Here is a 9,039-nt window from a genome sequence, read left to right as displayed (position 1 = left end):
AGTGTGGATGTTTCTCTTGCAGTCTTGCTTAGGTCCACGTTTTCAGACAACAACAGAAAATATATCCTAGAGTTATTTGGGTAAGGGGTAAAGGGTAATTTTGTTTGGAGATTTAGTATATGTAGTTAAAATTACCAAAAGTTTGACAGCAAAGCAACAAGACACAGTCTGAGCTTGTGTACTTTTCCTCTGTCCGAACTGAAGAAGGTGGTCTGTATTCGTGTACTTTACATCTATCTGAAAAAGGTGAAACCTGTACTCTGTCTTCAAGTCCAAACTGAATCAACTCTAACTGGTTAACGAGCACAGCAACTGAAACATGGAACTGTTCAAAAAAAACGCAGAGCATTCACATAATTAACTCTGACTAATCGCTCGGAAGAAGCATTCCATTAACTGTGTGGTATCTCTGGCAATTGTTCATGACTAAAATCATGGCATTTCTCAGTATCATTACTAAATGTACATTCAGAGAAAATTAAAGAAGTGTTTGTCCTAGCGAGCAAGCTAGCCAGCTAGGCCATTCTTGTCATGACTTCCTGCAGGATGAGCTTGGTATCAGCGTAGCAGGACCCGATGTCGGCGTCGTCCTTGGTGGTGACGGCGGCCTGCAGCCTCTCGAAGCTGTCGAAGAGGCGGTTGGCGAGGCCGAGGAGCGGCGGCTTGGCGTCGGGGTCGGCGGCGGTGATGAGCTTGTCGAAGTCGTAGTAGATGAAGGTGGCCTTGAGGCGGAGGTACTTGTTGACGTAGTTGGAGGCCTCCTTGCCGAGCAGGTCCTCCAGCGCCAGCAGGTCGAAGGCGGAGCTGCGTATCCGGTAGGCGTGCGCCGCGAAGCTCGGCCCGATGTCGGCCATGTAGATGCCGTTCTTCACGAAGGACCGCGTCCCCGACTCGCCATTGTTGATCTCCTCTGCGCCATGAAAGTCTTTGAGGATGATGGAGGTGCTATATATGGTAGGAGTGTGTATGGGAAGGTTGGCGTGTACGTACTGTTGCGGATCTTGGGCACCGGCAAGGGGAACTCGGTGAGCCACCAGCCGTTGTTGGCCGGCTCCGGGTCCTCGTCGGCGTCAGCGGTGGAGCGGGCGGGCGCGGTGTGGAGCACAGGCATGGCGGCGGTGGCGAGGCCGATGCCGAGGCGGAGGCAAGCTGAACGCCTGCCCGTGCCCGACGGCTCGGAGGCGTGGCATGCCACCGCTCTTGGCCTCGGCCTCGGTGACGCGCCGGCGCCGCCGCTGGTGGCGGTGGGGGCGGCCTGCCGGAAGCTTGAGAGGTAGGCGCTTGCCATGTGCGCCGTGGGCGTGGGACTGGATGAAAGGCGAGTGGTGTGCGTTACAAAAGGATGAGGAACGGAGCTCTGAAAAGAAATGATTATCCTTTTTTCTTTCAGAGGTTGTATTTTTACCAAAACTCTCGTGAGAAATACCCCACAAACTACACTGATCCTAAGCAGGTTTAGGCAGGATAATAAAAGGAGATGGTTGCCATTTCTTCATCTACCTAAAATTTATGCTCTCTAATTCTACAGTTCATCTGCCTGAAGTAGAGAATGAAGCAAAACATGTTTTAAAGTTGTCCAGTTTATATTCTTTAAAATACTAGTATGAATTTGGTCCTGCATGCCTTCAAGACTTAGTTCAAGGCCTGATATTCTCCATTTGAAAGCATGGGCATCCTACATTTGTTATAGCCGTAACAGTTGTACATCCTTTTTCCCACGCAAAAAATAAAAAGGTTCATCTTGCAGTTTTCTGTTTGAGAAAAGGGTCTCCCACGATTTGTATCAAGAGAAACCATACTACAAAGTTGTGGTGGATGCATGTTTTGGTTGTCTGAACTCAAATGATGCAGCTTCTGCACAAGAAAACATAATGCCGGAGGCAAATACAAATCCAGTCGTCAGACTGAATGTTCATTCCTCTTGCTTAACCAAGTTCACTAGTTCAGGATCAGGGGCAACGCCCTCTTCATCTAAAAATTCAGTTCAGGATTACAGGAGACAAAAGAAAAAATAAATCCTAGGCACGGTGAGATTGAACATGACAGCTGCCATTTATTTACCTACACAATGTTTTAGTACAATATATATCCTCTCTAATTGGCAAAATTAAAATCACCGTCTCTACCCGTGTATTTCTTGTCATCTGTCTGAAGGTGTACTCACGTATTTCTTTTCATGTGTCTGAAGGTGTACTTCTCATCTGTCTCAAGAAGGTGAAACCTGTATTCTGTCAACTGCACCATTTCAACCCCAAACTGAATCAACTAACCGCATTAACGAATACTGCAACTGAAACAACAAACTGGTAAAAAAAACGTGGAGCATCACATTAGCTCCAGATCCTTGGCGCTGGCCGCCAACCTCGCGTTCTCGCGGTCACGCTTGAACACGAAGTACAGCGGAGTGTAGAACAGGCAGCACAGACCAAATGGAACGATCATCATGGTCAACAGCCCTCTTGAGAGCGCGTATGCCCCTGCCACTGACCCGTCCGCCAGGTTCACAGTCTTCGCGTTGTAACCGTAGACCTTCTCGGTCACCATGCCGACAGCGGGAGCAGCCAGCGACGAGAAGGAGCCCTCGAACGCGCGGTCGAACGCGTAGATCATGGTGCGGTGCTTGGGAGGGACCACCTCTGCGAACATCGGGTTGTTCGCGCAGGTGGCGCACCAGCTTATGGTGAGCCCCATCAGGAACAGCGTGACAGCATAGCTGTACCAGTAGTCGACTGACTGCGGGATGACCGTGAGGAGGATCCATGTGAAAGGGATGCCCATGAAGGCACTGAACTGAGCACACATGATGCGACCTGAATCCGGGTAGCGTCTTGACACACGGTCTGCGATTACTCCACCAAGAAATGATCCACTCGCGCAGCCGATGGCAAATAGGCTGTTTAACCCCGCCGAGCTTTTGTTATCGAAACCTACGAGGTTTCAAGACTTTGTTAATGTTTAACTCCAGCAAGGAGTTATTGTCAATTCAAATATTGGAAATATCCGTTGGTTTGTACTCATACCAATTAGCTCGAACCACATTGTGAAGAAAACGACAGCAGTCCATGGCAAGGAGCCGACTATGCCTTGCAAGACGATGATTTGAAATGTCCGCACTTTCATGACAGATCTTGCTGTTATCCATGAATCGTTCCAGATGGACAGTGGAGGGAAAACACTGTTACCAACCAAACGCGACCTGCCATTTACATGAGATAGCAACATTATGCTTTAAGGACAGATACACGTACTGTTACATCGAAAGTTAATGTAGAATCAAGTGGTCATCCGACACATCAGCTTAGAAAAAGAAAACAAGGTACACTTCCTCAAAATTCCAGCTCAGCTGGATAGTTTAGAGCTGAGAGGAAGTTGAATGAGAAAAGTTGCAAGCATAATGTTTGATATGAAAACAGAAGAAAAAAAATGTCAGCACTTGATCACCAACAATACTATACATGCTAATTACGCTTTCATGATTACATTTGTACTATTAAATGTCTATCAAAGAATTTATCTAAAACCTGAAGAAAACCATACCTCTCATTGGTGTCGTCGTCACCAAAGTTTCCTGGAGATGTTTTTCTAGGATCAACGGTGTAAAAGTAAACAAGAAGCCCAATCAACAAGCTTGCAAACGCGACCACAATAAATGCAAACCGCCATCCAGGAAATCCCCAATAATCCCTTCCAGCCATAACTGTTGCCACAATACTTCCTCCTATACCACCTATTGAGCCAATGAGGCTCAACAAACCAAATCCGGCGCCACGGGTGCCCTCTCTGTAGCTATCAGCAATGAAGGACTGAAGTGATGGTATGACAATGGCAAGTCCGATACCATTTACACCTCTCCAGAATGCAACCTGCTGAAAGTACTGGCTGACACCAACGGCCCCTGTTGATAGAGCCCAGAAGACAGTTCCGATTGCAAGAATAGTGGGGCGGTCATACTGAAGAGCAAGGACACCTGCCAAGGGAGATGCTATGGACTTCAGAAAGTTCATAATAAACGTAAGGTACCCCAGATCAGTGGGACCAGCATCGAAGGCGGCACTGACTTCCTTGTAAACAGCGGGGAGGAGATTCTCATCAGCCCGCTCCATTATGGAAGCCAGGTTGATGAGGATAAGGGAGATGGAGAATCCATATATCATCTTTTTTCCCCTGAAAGAAGGCAGAATAATAATTAGGTAAACATTCCATATACCCCGATGGATGCCACATGACACTAACAGAATCCTGGGGATATTTCTGTGACACAACAGAATAGACATGTTTCAATCCACTATTCACATCATCAGTGCAATTAAGCTTAAATTCACTCCTTAAGTCCTTAGCAAGGATCTATAGGGTATCTCACATGTGCACAGTATGTTTCGAGGCGTGGCAGATGGGTGCAAAAGATCTACAATGAAACGGTTGTAATGAATGAATACTGAACTATGGTCCAGAAAGTTAATTGCATTCACACCACATGGGAATTGTAGACATAATACCTAGAAGGGTTCCTGTTTTTCATGCTTCAAACTATACGCATAAAACCGAGGAATACATATGTAAAACAGAACTAGATATATACAAATATATCAGGTGAGTTTGCCACTAACTGCAAGGGTGTGATGAGGCAACATTCAAAGATTTCCACACAAAACTGCAAAGTAGAGTATTTGAACTGCTATACTAGTTGGTTTAAACGAACGAAGTGTCTCCCCTGGAACTGAAACTCAGGACCTAGTACTATTAGTTAACAGGCCAATCCATCAAAAACAAAGCTATATATGCCGATCGCATGGTGCTTGACGTGATCTCACAGGGGTACCAAGAGTCAGCCGTGGTGGTGGTTGTCATGAGATCCTCGCTTTCAGGCTACATCAGAATCCGAAAAGGGAAGGCAGTGACAATGGAAGAACAAGAATATCCCTGTTTCACTCAAGGATCTGAGAACCGGATCGACAATGATAACGTTCCTCTGTCTCACTTGAATCTCTAGCATTCTGCAGGTGCAGGGAGCTGAGCGCAGCCTCACAGATACCACTACCAGATTCGTGTGGCTTGCACTTAGTGGAGCAGGCAACCAGACCGCACGGCTAAGGTCAACGGGATCAAGCTTGCGGCTGGCGTCCCTGGATCAGATTCACCCCGGCCATCAATCAAAATGGCATTCCCCAAACGCACATCCGAGTCGCTCCCTCGGGCACCTGAATGCATTGCTCAGATACACATCTCCGCATCTGCTTTCAGCGGATACAGAGCCTGATCCACTAATTAATCCTGCTCCATCCAGCCTCATTCGACCGGGTAACGCATACAATCAGTGAAAAATCCCCTATCTTGGCCTAATTAAGTCGAGATGGGTGTCAAATGAACACCATTCACGCATAGAGCTAGTATATTAACGAAAATTCCCCATTGGCCTGACGAAGCTATCTATGCAGCAGTGCTGGAATCGAAGGGGGAGGAGAGGAGCCACCGCGAGTGGAGCCAGGAGCTTACCTCATGCTGGAGGAGCGGAAGGCCAGAGCCTCGCGCGGCCCGCGCCCTGGTAGGGGTAGGCTGGTAGATCCGCGCTTGGGAGGAGAGCCCTCGGTTTCTTGCTTCGCTCCCCGGGTGTTCTGGCCCGGATTGTGGGTGGAAAATCGGAGCAAGCAACGACTAGCGACGAGGGGTAGGACAGGAAACTGTCGGCGTGCGTGGGCACGGACCAATGGAAGGAGCGGTGACGAGGTGGCCTGCTTCCCGGGTCTTGCGTCCCCGTCACCTCCAGTCTTGGCAGTAATGCCCTTGTCTGTGGGATTGTCTACGCTCGGCATGTCTATAAAGTTTACTTTTCTTTTTCAAAAGAATTAGATGTATTATAAAGATTCATCGGAAGTGCAAAGCACCTCAAACATAATAAAAATTACATCGAGATCCATGGACCACCAAACAACCATTGTTGCCGCCAGAATGAGCCACCGATGCGCCGTTGTCGCCGCTCCCATACCGGAGCCGGCCTGACACTATCGATGACAGCCGGGAAGTTTTCGTGCACGCGCCCCTAAGGACCAGCGCCCTGAAGCCGCAGCCGTCGCCTTTGAATCCTTAAATCGATCTGAAGAACCTGACACCAAATATAGCCGTTGCATACGCAAAGTGAGAAACCATAACCTCGCCGCTCGAAGGAGCTGGCAGGAATCTACGTCGAAGTTATGTCTAATCTGTACCAATAGACGGACTTGAGAAGAATCGGAGCCAAGAAGACTGACTCAAAGCAGAAGTGTCATCATCCGTCCAAACACCGTCCCTGTGAGGACTAAAAACCTACCTATCTACTACCCCTGTAAATCTTTGCAAACGCCGTCCTTACCACTTGTTGTTGTCACAGAACAAAAAGCACCATCGCCTGGATAGGCCTTTGTGAGCCAAATAAGAGGTTTGCCATCGGCAAGGCCATTGTTATGGTTGCGCATCGGCTGGGGGTCATCTGACTGCTCAACAAAACTTGGGATCCATCACATGCTATCAATATCATCGAGGCAGAATACTGAAACCATCACCAGCCTCCAACCTTGTTCTTGGACCTTAGTCTTCCCCTAAATAAAGACAACACCGCACAAGATCAACTGCAGACAGAACAAACACCAGTAGATCGATTGCACCAAGCGAACGATGGAATAAGGCTCCCACGAACCCCTCAAGTTCACCATCTAGGACGGCGTCGGGATGGGGGATTTTTTTCCAAACATAGGCGCCAATGCCATCCAAACGCCAATGTAGGACAAACTAATAGCTGAGGCGAAGGGCCGGAGTTTCCCTGCCCTTCCACCATCGAAGCGACAATCATTGGGAAAAGAACCCACAGCCTCGCCGACAGAGCGAGAAAGGAGCTGGTCGCTTCCTGGTTGACTGTTTTGAAGGAAGAAACGAAGCGATATATCAATTTAGGAGTTGTCAACTGCTCGTGTGTTTTAAAGAAGAAGAAACTTAGGCGTGGATCGCTATCTAACAAACCATAATTGTCTTTTCTCTCGAAGGCCTTCTTCCATGGTGTAGTATCACCAGTCTAACTACATGAACCGGTGCATCGCATTGTTGTTCTTTAACAACTCAGTGATCCCAGAAGTTGACATTGAATTTAGCAAAAATGATACAACACTACAAGAAAGACCTAAATTAAAGTGTAAATTACCTAGAAACCCTCTCATCAGGGCCTAGAATAATACAGATAATACAATTGGGTCCTTGTACAAATGACAACCTCGTCGAAGACGCTAGGGCCACCATCTTCGTCACATGCCTTGCCAAACCGAGGGAAAAGGATGAAGATCCTCGGGATGGAGGTTGCGAGAGCGAACCAGAGACATATATCATGTTGATCTTTAGTCGAGGTCGATGCAATAGAAGAAGAATGAGAAAGCACCTCCAAGACAAAACTACACTACCACTATTTTACTCTGACCATTTGATTACCCAGTCAGGAAAATTTAGAGCATGGAGCATGTTTGGATAGTATATTTATTACTCTATCTGCAACATATTAGATGTCATAAGGTCTTATATTATGGGATGGAGGGAGTAATGGGATTCATGCTCTTAGCACATGATCATGCACAGTTTAACACTAAACAAGCTTAGAGAGTGAGGTGTCCCGGCCGAGGGTTCTCTCACAACGTCATTTCCTAGCCTGGTGGGCCGGGCTGAGGACCCCTAGGTCGGTTCCATCCTGAAACACTTTGGGCGGCCCATGATGGGTTATACGAAGACTTCAGAAGACTTGAAGTACAAGCGAACATACCAAAGCCGTGGAGGATTCTACCTCCATCGATGTAGTCGAATAGGATCTATAGCTATAGGACCCTCAGTATGTCATAAGCCGACAGTCGTCGGGCTTGTCGATAGATAACATACAATCTTTTGTATTCACCTGTACTTTGTACACACACCCATCATAATATACACGAGCAGGAGTAGGGTATTATCTCCATCATATGAGCTTGAACCTGTGTAAAACCTTGCCTCATGTTACCATCAAGCCCGAACACCTAGCTGGATACCCTACCAATGGATCTACCAGATTTAGCTCCAACAATGGTGGCCCATGCAAGTCCCGCTTGGTGAACTCAGGTGCTCGATGGGAGTTCAAACCGGTTCTGGTGTGATTTACCGTCGGTCCGGATGTTCATCTTCGGCATTGCCACTTTCGTCGCCGACTCGACTAGCCACCTCGGCCAGGTCAAGGATTACACTATAGGTCGAATCGTGAGATTCGGCAGCCTGGAGTACTCCGCGGATTCCCGCGAAAAGATGATCCTCAAGGGTTTGGCACCGCATCAAATCCAGGAGCAGTTGAAGCTGGTTCTCCCGGACTCGATGTCAGACCGTATCCAATAGAACTCGATTTTTGTAATAAAAGAATAGTCTTAAGGGGGGCTGCAATCCCTAGGGCCCATTTTGCACTGTTATTTTTCTAAAAATACATACAATATATGTAAACTTATAATTGTATGTTATAAATACAGTAATTTTCAATATAAAAATGAACATTTTGATATAGCACATAAATATTTTATTAAAAGCATGAACATTTTAAACTTATATAAGCATTTATTGAAATATATAAAAATATATATCCTTTCTTAAATCATGAACAATTTTATATACTACACGAATCTTTTTTTTAACTGTGAACACTTTCAAACTTACATAAACATTTATTAAAAAAAAAGCCCGAACACTTTAATATACTACATGAATATATTTTTTAAGTGTGAACAATTTTAAATTTCTATAGTCAATTACTAAAATATATAGAAACATATAAAATTACTTTGATATTTTATTAAATATGCAAAGTATTACTTGAATAGTTTTGTGATTTATAATTTAATTATATACTATTCAAGTAATAATTGTATTTTTAAATTATTACTTGAATAGTAGATAAATGTTAAATTAACACATGGTTATTTTTATAATGTGATTAATTTTATTATATATATATTATTTATAACACATTACGTATTATATTTCACTTATATTGTATAGATTAAAATATAGTGC

General features: G+C 45.6%; 2 protein-coding genes across 2 annotated transcripts; both read right to left on the bottom strand.

Annotated features, from left to right (window-relative positions):
- Positions 1 to 357: 357 nt before the first annotated feature.
- On the bottom strand, positions 358 to 1,321 carry LOC119312395 (photosynthetic NDH subunit of lumenal location 3, chloroplastic-like). The gene is made up of 2 exons (XM_037588128.1): positions 991 to 1,321; positions 358 to 910 (listed from the first exon to the last, which is right to left on the bottom strand). Exons 1-2 carry the CDS (start codon positions 1,286 to 1,288, stop codon positions 516 to 518), a joined length of 693 nt encoding a protein of 230 aa, XP_037444025.1. The 5' UTR covers positions 1,289 to 1,321; the 3' UTR covers positions 358 to 515.
- Positions 1,322 to 1,879: 558 nt separating this feature from the next.
- LOC119312394 (sugar phosphate exchanger 3-like) lies at positions 1,880 to 5,708 on the bottom strand. The gene is made up of 4 exons (XM_037588127.1): positions 5,494 to 5,708; positions 3,538 to 4,164; positions 3,021 to 3,196; positions 1,880 to 2,927 (listed from the first exon to the last, which is right to left on the bottom strand). Exons 1-4 carry the CDS (start codon positions 5,496 to 5,498, stop codon positions 2,326 to 2,328), a joined length of 1,410 nt encoding a protein of 469 aa, XP_037444024.1. The 5' UTR covers positions 5,499 to 5,708; the 3' UTR covers positions 1,880 to 2,325.
- Positions 5,709 to 9,039: the final 3,331 nt, after the last annotated feature.

Source organism: Triticum dicoccoides, chromosome 5B (assembly GCF_002162155.2).
Source record: "Triticum dicoccoides isolate Atlit2015 ecotype Zavitan chromosome 5B, WEW_v2.0, whole genome shotgun sequence".
Taxonomy (NCBI): domain Eukaryota; kingdom Viridiplantae; phylum Streptophyta; class Magnoliopsida; order Poales; family Poaceae; genus Triticum; species Triticum dicoccoides.
This window is presented reverse-complemented; position numbering and strand designations above follow the sequence as displayed.

What these genes read in the sequence shown, in the direction of transcription:
- LOC119312394 (XM_037588127.1), bottom strand. An exon ending in GACGACGACACCAATGAGAG is followed by an intron (nt 3,197 to 3,537) that starts GTATGGTTTTCT and finishes TGTAAATGGCAG; the next exon opens with GTCGCGTTTGGTTGGTAACA. An exon ending in AATGTGGTTCGAGCTAATTG is followed by an intron (nt 2,928 to 3,020) that starts GTATGAGTACAA and finishes GAAACCTCGTAG; the next exon opens with GTTTCGATAACAAAAGCTCG.
- LOC119312395 (XM_037588128.1), bottom strand. Translation starts at nt 1,288, where the DNA reads ATGGCAAGCGCCTACCTCTCAAGCTTCCGGCAGGCCGCCCCCACCGCC. An exon ending in GGTGCCCAAGATCCGCAACA is followed by an intron (nt 911 to 990) that starts GTACGTACACGC and finishes TTCATGGCGCAG; the next exon opens with AGGAGATCAACAATGGCGAG.